The following is a 21,058-nucleotide window of genomic DNA, read 5'->3' as shown; positions in this document are numbered from 1 at the left end:
TGAAATAGTGCCATAATTTTTAGAATTGTGCCCAAACGTAAGTAATCCAGCAGGTAAGTACACGACATCTTAAAATTAAGATACAATGAAATAGAAATCTGTGGCAGTACTGGAAAACCCTTTCTTCTCTTTGAACTTGCAGCCATGCTTCTATTTAGTAGCTCCAGGAGCAAACTCACTTTTTTCTCATTTTTCACATGTACAACTTATGCAAAGAAAAAAACATTTTCTTTACGGTTCTTCAGCTATCCATGGCTTGGTTTATTTGACATTGCACTCAAAATTACCTGGAGATTGCCAGTACTTTTTTTTTTTTTTTTTTTTTTAAAAAACTATCCATGTCACTTATGCAGCTTTGGAGTCTCTCTCCCTCCCAGAATATACGTATCTTAATAGCAGTAATTTTTAGAAATGACATGCAGGGAACAGATGGCACAGTGGTGGAGAACAGAAGCAATTTTTTTGTTTGTTTGTTTTTTTTTCCCACTGTAGAATACTATGTTTTGTGAGAGAACAAACGCTGCAAAAAAAGTTTGTGAATAACCTAAGGTAAGAAATCATTAAGGCTTTCAGCCGATTAGCAGCTGGAAATCTGAGTTCTTAATGAAACCTTGCACAAAATCTCAAAAATTTTCAAGACTGGAAAATTAAGTGGTTTCTTCAGAGATGTTTAACAGCGTACCTTTTCCAGAACAGACTTTGACCCTTCAAAATATTTATCTAAAATGCATCCCACACCTGGCTTTTAGGGATGCTTTTGTGCACCATTCAAATGGCACAGGGCAGGCCAGGTACAGACCATAACCCAACAAGCCTTGAAAAGCTCCGGTGCTGCCCTGTGTTCTGCCAGAGATCCCACTTCTTACTCTTCAACCAGTCTCTAAATAACAGCTAAGATATCCCTGCCTTGAAAGGGCCATATGTCCCACTATATCAGTTGCTGCGTATCCTCCCTGTTTTCCAGCTTAGTCCTGTTTCTTCTTTGACCCACAAGGCATTAACAAAATAACAAAGAAGTCGGTGTGCATCCGCCTGCAATTATCACTTCTCTGAGCTGCAGTCCAAGTGTCTATTCAGAAATGGTTTTGGAATAAGGATGAGTAACACCCTGTGATACAACTATCAACAGCAAATGGCTCACTGGAACAATGACTGCAGTGGATACTAGGAAGGAATAAGATTAAGCAGCGTTTTCCTGCCCTCCTTGTTTATGGGGCCATTGTTCCCATTTAGGCTCAGATTTCATTTCATTTGTAATTAAACAAATCATTATATAGTTCAAATAAAAATAATTTTAGATTTTGCTTTGATTTTTATCTTAGCATTAATGTGCTTTACTTGGAAGCCAAGTAAAAACCAGCACGCCTTCCACATCCTAAATGCTACAGCCGTAATATCTCCAGGTGAACTGGAATCAGTTCCAAGCCCACTAACTGACATGACAGCAAGTCCAGTGAAGTTGTCCCATTATTACATTCATGGAATTGAGACCAGCATCTGATACAATGCATTGAAGGAATACAGCCTGATTTCAACAACAACAAAATTCTACTTGAGCCACAATCATTTAGATGATCAAAATAGAATAACTTCTTAAAATTATATGTACCTTTCACAAAGAAAGTAGATTATTTGCACATTACATTTCATTGTTTGGTCAGTTCTAGAAAAATAGACCACCTAATATGTGTTGTTGTTCAGGTTATAAACATTATAGTCTCATCAAAGCAAAACGAAGTTTTTAATCAAAATCTTCAAGAAAATGTTGTATCTACTGACCCCAGGATTTGCAAAACTTTCCTCTTAAAAAAAAAATATAAATGAGATATCAATTGGTTTGACAGTATCTCTTTAGAAGAAATAGGTACCTTAGCTGAATAAAACCACTTTTTTTTTCCTTCCCCATGCTACCACATTAAAGTGTATAAAAATAATTAACTAGGGCTTGCTACTGAGAATTTGCTTTGTTCTATATCACCAGTATAACTTCACTCCTTGATCTCTCTATGGATCAGTCACCTGTTGTCCATCTCACTGGAAGAATCCTCCCCTTAGCTGCATATTTATTTATCAGCTTCCCTGAAGTGCTGTGCAATTCCACTTTCATAACCTTCAATAAAAGACCCCTTGAGAAAAAGAGCTGTTTAGCAAGATACTTGATCTGGAAGTTTCTACCAGTATTTACATTCAACTAGCCCTTGGGCATAAGAAATCAAAGAGAGGGGGGAGAATGCTCCTTTAGTGGGGCGGGGGAACCAAAACAAAAAATAACGCATTCTATCACAAAAACAGTGCACAAAACCTCAGCTTCCTTACAGATGTCTTTAAAACCCTTGTAGTGGTTAATTGTTGGATATATTCAACTGCTTTTTTTTTTTTCCCACACATTTAAGATCTTTTTTTTTTTGCTTGACAGATTATATTGCATTTAATTACATACTTTTTTGTTAAAGCCAGGTGCACTTTATAGTTTTCATTTAGAAAGAAAAGCAGAAAAAAAAGGAAACTATCAATTTAAGGTCACAAACAGCATGGATTCATCCCAGTTTGCATATGTAAGAACAAATACAGTATACACAGTACTGCAAAGCAAATGGGGAATATGTATTTTACAAGTGGGGTGATAGGAGTCAGACGTTTCCTCTGCTGTAGGATTTTTGGTTTGGTTTTTTTTTTTATGTTCTCCCAAGTTCTTATTCTTTTTATTCTTTGACAGCTTCAAATATTCTTTCCTACCACACAATAAAAGATGCCACTTCTTGCTTTAAGTGAGGTTTATATTTCTACTTACAAAAAAAAATACTATTACTTCTGTTTTCTTTTGCTTTCTTTACAATCTGTGCACATGAATACTCAGAAAGCAGCGTTTGGCAAGAAATTTCTTTCTCTGATTAACAATAGCAGAATTAATGGGGAAGAGAACCAAAAACATATTGGTGCTGCCTTCTTGTTAAAATAACCTACAAAGAAACACATAGACAGAAAACAGTTGTCATAAGTACCTGCTAAGCAGTACATAGTAATGACAGAGACTGGCAAAGTCATCTCCTTGATTACGAAAGCTCAAAGTCTCGGGATGTTTTTTCTCACTCTCAACAGGCCGCCTCTCACATGCACATTTAAATAGATGTGTTCTATACTGAATAATCAGCCATCATGATAAATCTGTCTGCATGCACCAGCACCACTGCTGTTTTAGAGAGGCATTAGCCCCTTTCTACTTGCAGGAGGGCAGCTTTCAGAAAGCTGTGTCACCACTGCTATTGAAAAAGGCAATCACATGTAGCATTTCACTCAAAGGCTGTTGACAGTCAATGAAAAAATATAATCAAAGCATTTTTATCATTCTAGTTTGCATTTTTCAGTGTTTTCCTGCCTTTGCAAAGCTCATTAAGCTGTTTTAAATAAACAATTAAATAGTATTGAATATTCATTATTCCCTGTACAAAACATTGCCTGCAAATGCTGCAATTAATTACAGATCTGTCTTTTTACATCAAACAGATTTTGACACTATTTTTGATAAAATCTTTCTGCCTTAAAAAAAAAAAAAGCAACTGATCTCCAAGTGGAGTTACTGTCTATTTATTATTATAGACCATACTGATTAAAATTCCAGAGAGGAAAAGCACATGAAACTCCTATATTAGCTGAGAAAAAGTTTGCAATCTATTTATGGTGGTATAAAAAGGAATGTTACTGACCCCTCATTTATTCTAAACCTTTGTATTTCTTATATTAAGCACCTCGCCATCTTTTTATCAATCAGATCAATACTCAAATTGCCTGTTTAAAAGGTACTAGTTTAACAGAAAACTAAATTTCTAGAGATTTCCAACAGGTGTGATTTTCATAATCTTTGGGTTATTCTGTAGGGGCTGCTCTAATTAAATATGAAAGATTGTTGGGCTACATTTCATTTCTCCAGTTACTGCAAATTTTCCATCTGTGTCTGAAATTGTGAAATATATGTTGGCGAGACTTTGGTTACGGAAAAATCTGGAGATGGAATGAAAGAATTACATCTTCAAGGACACGACACTTGTCTTATTCCCATGCCTAAACCCACTGCTCCTCTGCTCTGTGACCTTGGAAAGCTGCTCCAGACCTCCCTGCCATTGTTTCCCTTGCTGTCTTTCATTTGGTGTCTATTAGGGCTAAGAACTCCCTGGGGCTTGAATTGTCTTTTACAATGTGTTTGTACAGCATCTCTTATAAAAAAGGCCTTTATCTTACTTAAGCCTGCAAATGCTACTGCAACACAAATAAAAAAAATAGTAACATACCATTGTACAGGTGAACTTAATCGGCTGAAGAGCTAAACAGCAAAGTGTGCTAAACAAAAGAAACAAACAAAAAAATCCAACATGATACCTGGTTGAGGGACTATTATACTCAGAACAGCAATTCAAGTTGAACTGCTTTTCCTCTTAATCACTGTTTTCTACTTGAAGTTTATTTCATAAAATGTAAATGCAAAGGGTGGGTCCTAGTTCTCATCACATTGCTGTTGCCAGTGTTTGCTGTCCCTTCAAAACCGACCCAAGTGATTTTAAAGAGATTTAGAATGAACCATCCATTCAAATAATTTTCTGCACACTTTCCCCAGTGTAAATCCTAATTTCATGTGTCTATGGAAAGAGACATAGGGCATGTGAATACCTTTTGTTTACATGGAGAAAGAAAATACATACTTTCAGGTGCCTATTTCAAGAAGAATTAAGCAATTTGAGCCAATGTGTAGTGTTGACTAAAGTGATTTCCAAACAAATAAAATGATCCATTTTGTTCAATCTGAATTTTTTAATTTTATTTTTAGTATCTGAACTGAAAAATCCAATACTTGCCCAGTATCACATCATCTTACATCAGCTGGAGAAACATACAAGCTGAGAGGATGAGAACAACAGTAATAGGATAATGTGCACGATCTCATGGTCCTTGTATACACACTGTTGTTAGAAATAAATATCTGTTAGCTCCAGCTGCTCCTCATATTAACCAGTAATAACAGGTTCATTTCTTATAATGTAAGAGTGGTGCTGTTGAGAAGTTTCCGTATTTGTCTCTCAAGACAATTGTGAGGAAAAGATTTGCTACAGAGCACAAAAAATACAGTTAAGTGTCAGTCACGTAACAGCGCCCTAGATAAAAATACACAGTGTAATAAGAAACATAAAATGCTAAATGCATACTACACACATTAATACAGTCAAATAAAGCAGGATAGACTTGATGTATACACACAAATTTGGGTTGCTGAAAGGTGCAGGTGTATTTATATTCTATCTGTATTTTAGGGAGCACCCTGCCACTTACCTTAAAAATGATAACAGGTATTTCCTCCTTAAACCAAACCACCAGTTCACTTGGGATAGGTATACACTTCACATACATTTACAAAATTTGCAATTTTCATGTACTATCTGGAGAATTTTTACTGAAATAAGCACATCAGTAAGACAGTACATGTTATTGACCATATGCATTCAGTTAGTGGATTTCTGCCTATACAGCTCCCAAGTTCATTATAAAATTAAAGCTGATGTTCTCCTGAAGTCTGTTTTAAAATGGAATAATAATAAAAGCTTGAGCCACTGGCATAATTGAGACATGTTTCTGAAGGTAAAAAGGAAGATAAAATTAAAAAGGGTTTTTTTTTTTCTTCTAACAGAGTGGAAAAGAAACAAAGCATCTTTCCCAAGCTAAACATCCACATTCTCATTACCATGAGTAACAGCCAAAACAGAGTAACATTCAGTAGCATTAGCAATAAGCCTCAGAATCACAGAGCCATTTGCCTCTGACTTAATTAGTTTCTTCTGTAAGAATTTAATTGTATTTTTCTCACAGAGGAATGTCTTTCTGAATTTTACTGCAGTCTGGTATTAATATTCAAATCCAACAACCCCTCTCGGGCACAGCAGAATGACTCCATTTATTTTACCACATGAAAACACAGTGCAGCCCCCAAGTGTATATTTTCAGTGGGAGAGGGGGAGGATGGCTAGCTATTTACAAATGAGCCAGAAAAGAATATTGTGATATTATATTCCATAATAACATTAATGTTTAGAACAAACATAAAGGAAACATGATAAGGTACAGCCTCTGGTGAAATGTTTTGCATCTTTACCCATCTGAACAGCTACCGTTCACCTGTGGAGTCAGGGCTATGTGTTCAGGTACATTCCTGAAACATCCAAATCAGTAAAGCCCATGGCAGTGGTTCCCAGCCTATGTACCATCACAGTATGTGATGCACAGTGACCCAAAGACTGCATGAGGACCCACAAGCCTGAAGCAGTTGCATTTCCCCTCCATGAACTGCCACACAATGCCACTCTCTCCTCCTTGGCACACAATTTGAAACACTTAGTCTATTCTTCACACAACAGGCTTTGCTTCTACTCAACAGCTCATAAAATATAATTTGAGTAGAATTTGCCCTATACTGAACATAGTCATGAAATCTTCACGTCTGCACAGTCTATCAACCCTTCTGTAGCTTCTTCCATGATATAAAACTGGTTTGGTGCACCTTTCTAGAAGTTATTTTCTGGCTGTTACAACAGAAAGAAAACATGGGACAGCTGAACATAGAAATTGCATCTAGTATGTTAAACCACCACATTGTCCTCATGAGCTCTTATCAAATACCTCTGCTATTTGGTTTTAACACATGGTAAAATATATACAGAACAGGACTTAAGATTAAAACTGATCTCTAATTACAAGTTTCTCCAGAAATCAAGTCTCAAAATGTGTCTCTCCCAAGAAATCAGCACATTCAAAGCCTTGTTGTATGCACATCACTGCCTATTAGTGACTGTTTTTCTGCTCTTCTGAAGAGCCTAAAATACATTAAATGTAACTACTACTCCTCTTTCTCAGACATTACTACTACTCATTTGAAAGAGGAATTTGATACAGGGTATAGGACAAAGTCCAGTAAAAGGAAGAATCCATGAGTTCATCCGAGAATGGAGAAGCAAGTAGTAGCTTTGTGCTCCTGTTACAGGCAAGATCAAAAACCATTATTTTCAAGCTAACCATAGAAAACAAAGTCTGTAAGAAAAAGGAACTCTCTCTCACAGAATAAAGTTGTTATAACAAAATGCTATCATCAACACATAATTCAAGATGGTTTGGACCTAATTTTCAGGATATACGGCATTGAGCCAGGGAAAATCTGTCATTTAATGGTTGGCTGCCCACAGCATGCAGAAGTGAATTATACCAATGCTTCAGTGCATTTGCTAAGTGCTCGCACTGAAAAATCTGTTGGAACACTTTTATTTGAGAACGTGAATTACAGATTTAATAGAAGACTGACAAAACAACAGCAAAACTGAAAATCAGGCTCCTGTGACATTAGGCAGACTAACTGGCAAGCCTCCAGGCAACAGGCCAGCTCTTGCAGCCCATAAACACCCAAGCCTTCAGCTGTCATGGCAAGCTTTGGTTGTGAGAAAAAAAGTAACAGCCCTAAGAAGTTACATTATGTACTGGGTCTGGCTGAGATGGAGTTAATTTTCCTCATAGCAGCCCTCATAGTGCTTTGCTTTGTACCAGTAGCTAGAAAGGTGTTGATAACACACTAGTGTTTTGGCTACTGCTGAGAAGTACTCACGCAGGATCAAGGCTGTCTCTCCAATATTCTCCCCTCACCAGTAGGCTGGGGGTGGGCAAGGACCTTGGGAGGGGATCTAGTTAATATCTAGTTAATAATAAGATCCTTTGGTTTCACACATGGCTTTTGCTTTTATTAAACTGCTTTTATTTTGACCCACAAGGTTTGCGTTTTTTTCCCCATCTTATTTTCTCCTCTCTCCCTGCTGTCCTGCTAAGGGGAGCAGTGATAGAGTGGCTTGGTGGGCACTTGGCATTCAGCCATTGTCACCCCATCACACACAACTGCCAAGATGCAGATCCTAGACAGACTCATACACATTATCAACTCATCCAGTACTACCTCCAGAAATAAAATACAGCATAAACTCAGAACAGTTACACTCAAACTATGATGAAAAACTGCCACCTTTGTCTCTACAAAATCTAACTTCTACCTAGACTCAGAAATGTTTGATATATAGGACAGCAGAAGGGAGTCAGTGCTTCAGTCAAACTGCCCTGCTTCTAAAACTTTCAGGTAAATTCATTTATCAAATACAAGTCATACTCTGACATTAAGACTGTTGCAATGATAAACCTGGAAGTAATTTAGGGACTGCCTCTCTGTGAAACACAGGTATAACAGAAACCACTCAATGAAAGTGTTGCTGCTATCTTAGTTTTCATTTGAACTGAATCTTGGACTAAATTCAATAATTCAACAGGTAGAAGATGAACTATATATTAACTAGTTATGGTACTCAGTCTCTGAAAATGGAAAAATACTGTGCAAACTTACAAATAAAGATATTAGATGTTTCAAAAAATAAAAATATTTTTAAAGTTATCATTGAAAAGGGAACTACCTTATTCTAGATTTTTTTGTGCTCAAGACATTAAAGATAATTAAATATCAACAACAACTTTGTGCCTTCAAGGAGTATCTATTTTACTTTGCCACTATCCATCACAATTACTTTTAATTTTTTTACCTTCAGAATGACTGACAAAATGTCCTACTACAGAAAATTTAACAAAAAGCCAGTCTCCCATATTCCACTATTTCCAGGAAGCGCAGCACTTAGGCTCTTTATTCCTGTTTTTCCAAGAAGGCTGATATTTTACAGAATCTTTGGGTCATACTATACTTGTCTGACATCTTCCCCTACAGCAACGTGTATTTGATATTTGTAAACAGTGAAAAAGAATGACTGCTTCAAGAGGTTAAACGGTAACATTCACAGCCTTGTTTTTCTAGTCGGAAGTGGGACACGATAGCCACTTCAAAAGAAGCAATTTTGGGAATGTTGGAATCATTGGGGTTGGAAGGGACCTCAGGAGGTCTTTAGTTCAACCTCAGGCTCAAAGCAGGATCAAAACTCAATTCCCATCAGGTTGCTCAAAAAGGGTGTTTTGTTTTGTTTTTTTTTAAATAAGCAAACAGTTTAACCCACTCAAGTACCATAAACACTACTACATAATTGGCATAATTGACTATTATTTCAAAGAAACTCTACAAGGCAAAATTTAAGTTGTTTAATTTTTAACTGTACATTCCCAGATCAAGATATTTTGGAGTCGCTCGTAAGTTTATCTTTAGTTCTAAATTCCCAGAGGTTTTAGTATTTACCTTGTAAATGTTTTTTATTCTCAAATTCCTGGTATCTGTTGTTATTTTTTTATATGTGTCTTACAAATAACATGAACTTAAAAGATTTTTATGTATTTATAGGCACACACACAAAGTAAAAGCATAAATATTATAAATAATAACAAAATAATAAAACTTTAGGAAGATGTGGAGGTGTTTCAGGTTATAGTTGAAATGTATAATGTAACTATGCCAGATTTATGCAGACTATACTACATTAGAGTCTGTGTCAAATATTTCCTATTGAATAACCATCACCAAGTATCCAGAGCCAGCCAAGAAGAGCCATTAGGCACAATAACTTAAGAGGAATTTAGACCAGATGACTTGAGCTCTTCATACCCACTGAACTATGTAATGTTATGAGCATTAAATAGGATATATGACAGTCTCTAAGATTTCTATTTAACTAGACAATTTAAGGGGTTTTTTTTTCCATCATGTTAAAGTAATTATATTGATGATGCAATCTATTTTCATAACTAAGCAATCGTGAAAATCTGACGCTCATAACCACACTTTGAAGAACTGAGCACCTAGGCAAAAGAAAAGGCAGCAGAGCAATTGTAAAGTACCTTGAAGTGACCTAACCCAAACTTTTGCTTGTCACGACTTCCAACTTTTCAAATAAGATTGTGATGAAAGGCTAAAAGGCATTTTCAAAATGTTATTCTATCATTTGTTTTAAAAATTCATGTGTTTACAAGCTATTAGTGTATTTAAAGATCCACTGTGTTAAGCTCTCAGCAATACTTAAAGGATGCAATTAAGCTTGCACTCAATTTTAATTCAAGTATGGCAGATTTATAACTTTTAAAAATTGTTATCATTGTGTTGCCTGTTTAAATCATTAATTTGCTGAGGTTGCCATAAAAAATATTGATGCAAGTACTATAATTAATTATTTTACTTATGCTAGTTTTTATTTAATGGGCAGAATAAATATTACCGTGAACTTCTTGTTGTAGTTATTTAAAGTTGTCTTCCTTTGACATGAATACTGAGATACTTTGCTTGCTATAAATGATGGCACTTCTGATTCTGGTGTATTCAAAGGAGGAGACTGATCTTGTTCCTATCAAGAAAAAAAAAAAAAGCGGGGAGAAGGGTTGGTGACACACCTGTCAAATATCTAAAAATATATTAAAAATCCATTTCATGAGCCCAAATTATGTACCCTTAAAGAGAAGGTAAGAGTATAATAATGCTCCTAACATCTTTCTAGGAAAAACATTTAATCTCACACTGGCTGCACTGACAATACCAGTTTATCTGTTGATTACGGAGATATTTCTTGCAGGGAGTTTTCAACGACACTGCCATTTAAAAAAAAAAGTCTCTTTACATGGCAAGTCTCTCTACTACTACTCTTAGTATTGCAGTAAGATCGAAAAACTACAAAGCTTTAAGAGCAGATAAGCTTGAAAGAACAGAGAGAGAGCTTTCCCAGAAAACATTAGATGGTTCAAAATAAGATCAGGGATATCACTCTAAGGAGGAAAAAAAAAAATTAGAGATGCTCAAATAATTGAGTTTTTTGATCTACAGCTAAACTCAGTGGTGGAAGAAAAATGTTCGTATGACTTAAAAAAAAACCCCCAAAAAAAAACCAAAAACCAAAAAACAACAAACAACTTTTCCCCTTCTTTTCCAGATCAAATGAAAGAAAACTTTTTTGGTTTGGATTTAATTCATTAAGCTAGATGTTCTATTTTGAGGTCAAAAGGAAACATTTACAAACAGATACAGAAGAGAAATCTCCATCCATTCATCCAACAGCCAGTGTTCACCTTATGATGTGGTTTCTCATTTCCATATACTGATCCAATTGAGACATCCTTTTATGTGTTTGCGGAAACAAGGAAAAGAAGCCAGGTGCCAAATCTTAAATTAGAGTTTCCCAAGCACCAGGCTACCTACACACTCATTCATCTTTTGCCTAATTTTCCTCCATGCAAAACTGACCAAGATCAACAAAAGTTTGTGGGTAACCCACCCCAGTAGAAGGGAATTCTCCTGAAAGGCTGGATACAGAGTCACGTCCCCATTGGCAAGAGACTCCTAAGCATGAATCCTCTACGTGTAAGTGTCCTGACCAGCGAGTAACTGGAAAATGACAATCTAGTACCAGCTTTTCTGCTGCTTTATGTGCCCAGTCCTTTCGCTTCTTGGTTTTTATTAAAGGTACCTAAATTTGAAATACTTTGGAAACATCTAGTGTTCTCAGCATTTCTGTATATTTTTTGATATTTGTCATTTTGTCTGAAAATAAACATTTGGCAAATCTGTCAAAAACATATTGCATTGCACTATCCAAAAGCCACAGGGAAATGGTTCAACAAAAAAATCACAAAAATACCAGGAGGAAATTTTCACCCCAATAATAGAATAACGAGCCCTTTCTGCCCTGTATCCAAAGACAAGCAGACATAAAGTTTGCATCTGTGCTAGGCAAATCTGTAAATATGTGTACGTGCCTTCACACCACCTCCCCATAAAATTTCATGCTAAATTGCCTTTGTATTTGATAGAGTACTTAAATAAGTGTTCACGCACACACAAAAAAAGGCATTTGCTCACACAGCTGAAGCAGCAGTGAATTATATGGCAGTTTTCATAGTATATGCTGAAAGGAAGGAAGCTATTTTATGTGTAAGATCATTCTTGGGAATAACCTAAATGGGTTTCAGCCAGGATCAACAGCACAACTTATCCACTTTTGCACACATTCATGAATTATACTTTAAAATTGATTTAAAATCATATAAACTATGATTGATTACAGCTAACACATCGCTTGAAATGATAGTGCCAGCTGCAAAGACTGAACAAAAAGAACGTTGCCGAAGAGAATATGTAATAAGCTATTATCTTCATTAGGACACAGACAGGCAAAGAACAAAAGCTCCACATGCAGTGTTACCTGGCATTGTGGGTGAGAGCAAAACTGACGCAGAAACTCTATCACCCTCTTAAACATACAGACTGGCACTTAAACATCCTGTTCCTGCCTTAGCAAAGATATTTGAGCATCTAGCAAACAGTAATTACCATAGTCTGATTTTTAGTGAATATTATAATGCCTGCATGAGATGTACAGAAATTATCTCCTACCGTGGGCAGAACACAAGAATAGGATTAATATCACTTTTTGGTGGGAAGACCAGATGGGATAAAATCATTTGTATATATTATGGGACAAACCTAAAACTTCATCCAGTCGCAATTACAGTGTAGAACAAGCAATCCTGGAAACTCATACTACTTCAAAATAATTTGTAGTACTGGGAAGAAACAACTATGGATATGAGAAAATGTAAGCGTTACAATTCCTTTTTCTTTTTTTTTTTTTTCAGAAAATTCCACTACATTAAAATGAAATTATGGTATGCTGCACAGGGACAATTTCTGAAAAATATCCAAATGTTATGCTACTTAATTGCTAGAGCTAGTCAGAGTTTGTACCCCACATCCAGGCTGCAGTAACTGAGAATGTCACTGCCACTCCTTCACAGTGACATTTTCCACATGGCATAAGCAGGAAAAATCAGCCTGTACTACTAGCATCAGTTTGTACAGCAGAGAGGCTTGCAGAATTAATCTTGAAGGGGACTACTTTGCCTTTTGTCAAACTTTTTTTTTTTTTAAATACACAAAGAAGTATAATGACATAAGGAAATAACAAAGAGTGAGAGAAAATGGAGCAGCAGTGAATATGGTGTGTAGATGCTATAGACTGTCAGGACACATTATTCAACAGCCAGCAGCTTTGTAAAGTCCAGACAGCATTGATCAAATAATAAAGTCTGCTGCTATCCAGCATTTTATGAAGAGAAGGCAGCCAGTTTGTAAGTTTCATTTTATTTTCTGGGAAAGTCTGATTGTCAGAATGAAGGATTTCTTCCATTAGTTAGAGCCTCTCTCTCTCACGAGGTAACAGAGTGAGACACTCCAGAAAATGCTAAATATGAGTTGCTGTCACATGATATGGCAAGGGATCAAAATATGTGATACTTCCTTTTCTTAAAATGGAAGGAAATTCTTTGTTCAAGGAAATAAATCTCTTTTCCCTTCTAAAAAGATAACTAACTAACAACTTTTGGGTTCTAACTGAGGAAGAGGCAGAAGAGACACAGTCACATCACAGTTCCATAGGCTGCTGAGGTTGCCAACTCACTTATCAGTCTTTATTTTTATCCCTCTGAAAGCTCTCCCTCTGTCTCTTTCTTTTGCATTACCCAGGAAACAGCATTACTTTCTAACATGTTGGAATGATCTTGCATACATATTAACGTCCATGTCCTGCTATTATCCAGAATACCCATCTGTTGTGGTGGGAAAGGTGTCACTGGACAAAGGCATTCCTTTGCCAGAGAAGTATTTTGATTTCCCTTTAAAGTGGATGTTTGGGTACCACACTTTCATAGTCTATTAAATTAAATCATGGCTATTAACTATAAAAGTCAACTGTTACTGAATGAATCAATAATTCAGACCATCTTAGATCTGGTCTTCCAACCTTTTACGTTGTATAAATCACTAACATCAGAGCATCTCTTGGATCATTTGCAACCACAGAAAGATGTACTTTGGTGACAACTATAATTAATATGTTAGCTAATGGTCTGTATCTCTGACTTAATTCCCCTTGTTTTGCATGAAGGAGGACATTTCTTTTTAGTAGTGCATTAAAACAAATGTCCTGAATGAAGAACAACCTTTCAAATAGGCTACTGTAAGATCTGGAAGATGAAATCTTACTGCTATTGGTATTAATGGAAATTTAACCACTAACCTACATGTAGATGAGATTTCATCCAAAACACTCCCCCACTACAATCCATTCCTTTTACTTCAAAGCCTTCATGATATAGCCTGAGTTCAAGGTTTGTTAATTCACTTTCATTTCACATTTTACAAGACTGACATAATGGATCAAATTTGTCTTCAGTGAAACTCCAATTAAATTACATTATGTATGAGTTCAGTTTAGTAATCTAAAAGAAAATTAACCTTTACTTCAATCCTTCCTCATTTCTCAAGGCAGAAAAAAAATCACGATGATACTGCAATAATAAAATTGTTTTTAAATTTTGCTGAACTTCTAGAATCCTTTCTTTTCTTTCCTTGTTTGCTTTACAAAATGTTTATTACTTTAGAGTCACTATATAATTAAGACTAGTTTTAACTATAAGATTTAAAGTTAATGGTACAACTCTCATTGACTTGCTTATCACACTCAAAATTTTTAGCATGAAATCTTTGTTTCAACAAAACCAGAAGCTCTTACTTGCAGAGCCAGTCTCAATGTATGATAATGATCTCCTGACAGTGCTGCTACCTTTTTCAGAAGCTTCTGCTCCAGCACTATTCTAAAAAGACTTTCATACACAAAAGAAAACTAAGGCAATTCAACTCTGGTTGAGTGGTCTGCTCATTGACTACAAAAAAAAAAGAAAAAAAAAAACTAAGCTTCAGCATCATTGGAGACATTTTGGAGAAAGACAAAGGCATTTCTTGCTTTGAAAAGAAAAAAAAATCTATTAAAAGATACTTTCTGAGATATTTGAATCTATAGGTCTTCACACATTGCTGAAATTAAGAATGTACATAAACGGTAACTTGGTTTACTTTTAATCTTGATGTGAAACTCTCAGCAAAGTTCACAGGATTTTGGTCACATTTTTGATTTATTTCTTGTTTAGAGAATTTCTCTGCATTCCCAGTATTTATATTTTTATGACCTGTTTGCCTGTGAGATTACGTAATGCAGTGGTTACAAGGTTTTCAGGTTTTTCCTGTTTTGCATTAATTTCTTTGGTCTATTCTCACTCCAGCAGTTTCACTGAAAATATTATAAATATACTGCAAAAATACTTCATTGGAAGGACTGCAAATATAAACACATATTCTGCCATGGAATTATGCCGAGTCTGAGAGCGACAGCTCCATCTGGTATATTCACTCCCCCATCCCAAAGTGTTATTAAACAGTAATTCTTATATGTAAAATCCTGGAAAATAGTTTCTGGCAATGAAAGATGACTGAAAAAAAAATGAATCAGGAGCTACAGTATTTCTTAGGGAAGGGTGGTATTTATGAATCATCCTTCATAATCTAAATATCAGGATGAAGAAGCAGCAAACAGTGCAACAGTGCTGTTAAATCCTGTTAAACAGGCATCCTCTGCCTCCTAGCAAGGCACATGCTGTGGATCCTGCCGTGGTCCCAGTGTTGATGGGTTTCCCAGTTATCATTTTGCACTGCAGTCACAGTTCACACAGAGTCTAATCCAGGCCCTCGGAAATCAGCAGAAATCCCTCACTTTACTTCAGAGAGCTTTACATCAGACTTATAATTCCCTTGACATATGAATTAATTTCTTCACCAGTGCACATTAAACCCATCACCGTGAGGCTCGAGCGCGTGCAGAATAAGGGAATAGGTTCATTCTGCCACACCGCAGGGTCTATTTCATGGCCCAGTGGCACGTGCTGCTGTTCCCCTGTGCACAGCATGCCTGGGCATCCCTATCACCCCCTCACCATTTGCAATCTGTACTGGCGGTTTTCAATACCACTGTTTCACATTACGCTCCAATTTGAGAAATTAGCAGATAATTTTGACAGATATAGATCAGAGGAAAACACATCATCATCCACTGCTTCAAGGTCAAATACTACTAAAAAAATTATCAGTCTGCCATTCACAATATCCTCTGACTTGCGGCTGCCATTGAGAGATAATACAAGATAATAAAACCTTTTTTTCTCAGCACAGTTTTACTTGATGGTGCCAAGTTTGTAAATGCACGTCCACAAACTGCAGTAGTCTTCATTTCATAGGTCCTTCCAGGGCCCAGTGGTTAGCTGATCACTTCCAAACAGAAAAAGTTTTGATGTTTTTATATTGTGTTGCAGAGGCAAAGTATTCTACTGCTCTCAGTGGGGCATTTACCACGATGTTGAAGTATTTGTGGAAATACCACAAGTACCACAACAAGAACAACTGCTTCATTGCTGGATATTTCCTCTTTAATAGCACCCTTTTTTTACAGGAATGATGTATATTATTGGTTTGTAACATGTGACAGCATAGTAACTCAGCATTACCAGATATTGATATAGAAGGTATGGAAGGTCTTTTTAATCTACTAAAACGGTGTTAATTACTTATGTAAACTTTAGGGAAAAAAGTTTTTAAATTCAAAAATTATATCACAATCCAAGTGTATATTTGAACACTGGAACAGGTTTCCCAGATAGGTGGTAGATGCCCCATCCCTGGAAACGTTCAAGGCCAGGTTGGATGAGGCTCTGAGCAACCTGATCTAGTTGGGCATGTCCCTGCTCCTTGCAGGGGAGTTGGACTAGATGGCCTTTGAAGGTTCTTTCCAACCCTAACCATTCTATGATTCTATATGGTTTTAGGTTTAAAAAAAAAAAAAAATTCACACAGTTATTCATTTTGAATGTAACTGTATTTGCACTGAGGAATCTGTCTTACCATGAGACGATACTTAATTTCTGAAGCAACTGGTCTTCCTGCTTCCATGCAGGCTGTGAACCAGGAGATATCCAGTAGTTCAAACCTGGAGCTGTCGCCCACAGCCTGTCCTCTCAGCCAGTCCAGCACCTCCAAGTAAGAGTTGTTCTCAGCCACAATATGAGTGACAGAGTCACTGTCAAGAAGTACACAAAAAGAAGATTTCTTTTTTTCCTAAACTTAACTGTACACAAATACAGAGTTGCTACTTCCATATTTACTTACCATGCACTTCCTGAAAATTGCAGCACGTATTGTACATTAGGATGTGGGAAGCAGTTGTTTTCCTATCACAATGTGTCTATTCCAGTCACTGAATCTGCTTTGAGTAAATACTTTAGCCTGACAGCTCCTGTAAGCACAGCATTTTCTCTCTTTCAGGATCATTTGCCTTCCATAAGACACTATCCTATTACACTTTATTTTGCAAGCCTGAAAATATTTGGCTTGCATGAGCAGCATCATAATGAAAAGGCTGCTTCACGATACCTGATAGCCCCTTCCCAATACTACTAATCAATGAAAGCTTTACAGTATTAAGAAGTCTGTTAATAGTAATTCTTCAAAGCTTTACAGCTAGTAATATCTTTTTGTAAACTTAACTTTTCTGTACTTACATTAAGTTTTTTACATGTGGCATTATCAAATGTTCATGACTTAAATCTTACGAATGATGCACTCCATCTAAAGATCGCTTCCTTGCTACTAAGAGGTCAGTCTCTTACAAAACAGATATCTTAGTTTAGCATATATAAAAATTACAGATCGAGTCACTGTTCAATATGTTATCATGTATATTGCTCAAAAATACGGTAGCACAAAGGTTATTGCAATAAATTTGAGTTGATGTACTAGAATAACATTCAAAAGAATCCCATTGAGGGTTCATTATTAAAAAGACAGCTCTGCACCTTCCACAGAAAAATAACAGACATGGACAAAATTAGGTTTCAAGAAAAATTATCATATGTACTTAAAAGGTCTGAAAATTTCTATCTGGCCTGCTGATGTTCCTCAGCAAGTTCAGAAAACTACTGAATTGGTAGGAAATTTTGAGTAACTCCTAGTGCTCCTCCTCCACATGCCCCAGGAGGGTGCTGTCACCCACAAAGACAACAGATAAAGGAGGAGACTCTTCATTCGTATTTTAGGACCTCAGTATCTCTGAAATATATGCCAAAATTAACTGATACCAATCAACAGATTCTAAAACTTCTTGGGTGAAAGGCACACACAGACAGTGCCATTATTGGACTTAACTTTTATAAAAATAAGCCTAGAATTGGAACATAAATTGACCTGATGGCAGCTGCCACCATTTGCAAGCCTCTGTAACCTCCTGCTAACCCACGCTGGTGACAGCCTTCTGCATATACAGTAAATTTCAAATGGACCTAACAGATTCCTTTGCAGCCCATCTGTAACACCTGAAGAAATCAATCTGTCCAAGCAGACACTGTACCATTGGTAGAAATAGCTGGTTAGCATGGACTTGAAAAATGATGTGTGCTAACTGTTTAAAGGCAGACTGCAAAACCTTTCAAAGCAAACTATTTTCTAGAAGACAAACTGAACTCCTTGGCCTATCCCTATGACTCTGATTCATATAAAAAAAAAAAAAATCACAGATTTCATTATATTGCCAAATTGCAATGACAAATACTGGAGTCACTGCATAGAAAACTGTTATCACATAAGTCTCCAACAAAATAAATGTACTATATTTTGGAATTACAAAAAATATATTGAATGTACTATACTTCAGAAATATGAAAACTGTCATGGTACAGAACAACTATTTTCTCTCCCTATTGTGCAACCTGTAGGGCAGAGTCCACCAAAAAAAAAAAAAAAGAAATCCCAATTTATTTTAATCTAAAAGATTACAAATCTAGGTTAGGTGAATCTCCATAAAATAATATTGGGTTTATTATTATTTAAACCTGCTAGGTTTTATTTTAATTAAACTGTCACATCTTTACTTGAGTAAAAAAAAAAAAAAAAAAATCAGTTAGAGACATAGAACTCCTGCTTCCTGTGGTTTATTTCACTTTATATAAAATATTCATATGTAATGTATTTGTATCAAGCTACAGATCTGGGAACTTTGCCATTACTGTGCTCATAGCAGCAGTTTAGCTGCTGTGCACCAGTTTCCTCTGTTACCTGTACAGCTGTACTTTTTTATTGGCACAGAATGTAACAAATTTAGCATTTCCTCTGTCATTTTCTGAAACAAAAATCAGCAGTTAAACAGTTCTGTTTTATCCAGTAGCAGTTAAGGTGAAATCAAACATAATACCTGCCTTGTATACAACTTACAGAAAGTCTGAAATATTGGCAATAAATAGCTGTGTGTTAAAGCAGCCCAGATAAAGCTTCTACTCAGTCCTCAATGGATTGTTCATGTAGGAATCAGAACAGCCTAGTTATTTTTTTTTTCCCTGAGAATTCAATTAGTTTTGTATCAGATGCTAATCACCTACTTCTGTTCAATATCTGCTTGAATCTTGCTTTACAAATTATTTCACCCTCCCTTCTTCCTCAGGCTTTCAAAGTTGATAGGACTGAAAAATCTGTGGAAATGAGCTTTTATACGGAGGACCCAGTTATATACTATCTGCATACAGATACAGAGAAATGATCAATATTTGGTTTTCTTCCAGCTTTTCAGAGTACCGACATAATGATGTAGCTTTTGGAAAACTGCATATTAATATAAGTAGCACTCATGAAAAGTACTCTTTAGAAGAAGGCTTCCTTCAAAACTTGTTGGCTTATTGAAAAACCACCAGACAAATTTGCAGCTGGAGTATATTTTTACTGTGAAACACCACCATCTGTGATATTTTATTCCTAGGTTTTTTCTCCAGTGCTCTTCCAGATTGTACCAAGCCAGTAACTTCGAGACTCACATCAGTGTATCACTCACAGGAAGACTAAATATTAGAATACCGCAGATGTTCTAGAGAAATGCCTCCCTCAGCCCATCACTTTTGCCATTCCTGTATATTTACCTTTTCTAATTTCACGAACTGGTCATTAAGTTTAGATTACTCTTAACCTGAGTTCAAGGGGGAAATAAACAATGGCTAATTTAGATCAACTAAAGATGTGATTCATTGATCCCAGTGAGACCATACAAATGCATAGAAATCCCATGAAAGACATTTGCAAGTTCACACCTCATGTCTTTTATTTTCTATGTGAGAACCAGCACACTGAAAAATACAGACACATTAAAACTGACAGACTTAAGATAAATTACAACCACAGATTTTAGAGATAAAAAATTAGAAATTTTGCTAATGTTTGTGTTCTGCCTGCTCTCTGCCCAGAAGAAAACAGAAATTACACTTTCAGGAATGCCCACTGAAATCCTGAAGCAACTTTAGAGTAGGAAGAGCAACGTATATCCCCCAAATATATAGGCAAAAGCTTCAACCATAGTCACTTGTATAACTGCATTTATTAAATTAGAATGCTTCAAGCAGCATTACTACATGTTATTTCCACATATATAAACATTTTCCTACCTTAGCTCACTTTCTACTCTGAAACCTTTTCTTCTTGCCAGCTCCATCAAAAACTTCCTTCTGGTCATCCCCATCTTCCTCTGCATAATAAAAATGACAAACTTACTGAACTTTATTTCATAACTGCAGGAAAGGTTTGGGGAATGCATCCCTTTCTGTCTCTTCCTCTGGGAGGATACAACTGGAGCTCTGATCCCATCCATGATACAAGGTAGAAGTGTTTTCACTTGGGTAAAAGGAAGATAACATCCTTTCTGCCAGGCAGCAGCTGTATTTAATGTCACCACCCATTGAAGTAATCTTCTTCTGTTTCCCCTCTGAAATCAAAAACAGGTGCTACACAAGCAGAAACATCACTTGCTTTCTACCAGCTGGGACTTCTTGCCCAGAACTACTCCAGACAGGTGCAAATATGCTCTCATTCCTTAAAACAGCCATCACCTAGAAAGACTTTACAGAAATAATATTAATCATAGCAAAATGATCTCAAAATATCAACCAGGTCTTCAGTTGCTTTAATGGTCCTGTTCCATCAATTTCTGCTTTCAAATCATTTCCAGATCTCACTTTTCCAAACTGCAGGGCACATTAATTTTCAATTTATTTAAAAATAAAACATAAAAAATTCTTCCTATTGTTAGCTAGGAACTGTGTCTTAGAATAGATCTAAATAACAGTATACAAATATGCCGCAGAATAGCTTGTATACTTG

General features: G+C 36.2%; 1 protein-coding gene across 1 annotated transcript in view; it reads right to left on the bottom strand.

The window, feature by feature from the left end:
- Positions 1-20,549, bottom strand: part of DNTT (DNA nucleotidylexotransferase) — a 92,902-nt gene extending 72,353 nt beyond the window's left edge. Inside the window, exons 1-3 of the mRNA XM_086752586.1 lie at positions 20,347-20,549; positions 16,772-16,946; positions 10,215-10,340 (exon numbers count right to left, since the gene is read on the bottom strand). Of these exons, the coding sequence (XP_086608712.1) occupies positions 10,215-10,340; positions 16,772-16,946; positions 20,347-20,549 (504 nt within the window). The remainder of the gene's footprint in view (positions 1-10,214; positions 10,341-16,771; positions 16,947-20,346) is intronic.
- Positions 20,550-21,058: the final 509 nt, after the last annotated feature.

The sequence above is a fragment of the Chlamydotis macqueenii genome, chromosome 7 (assembly GCF_036417535.1).
Source record: "Chlamydotis macqueenii isolate bChlMac1 chromosome 7, bChlMac1.mat, whole genome shotgun sequence".
Lineage (NCBI taxonomy): Eukaryota > Metazoa > Chordata > Aves > Otidiformes > Otididae > Chlamydotis > Chlamydotis macqueenii.
Note: the sequence above shows the minus strand (reverse complement) of the source record. Positions and strands in the feature narration are given on the sequence as shown.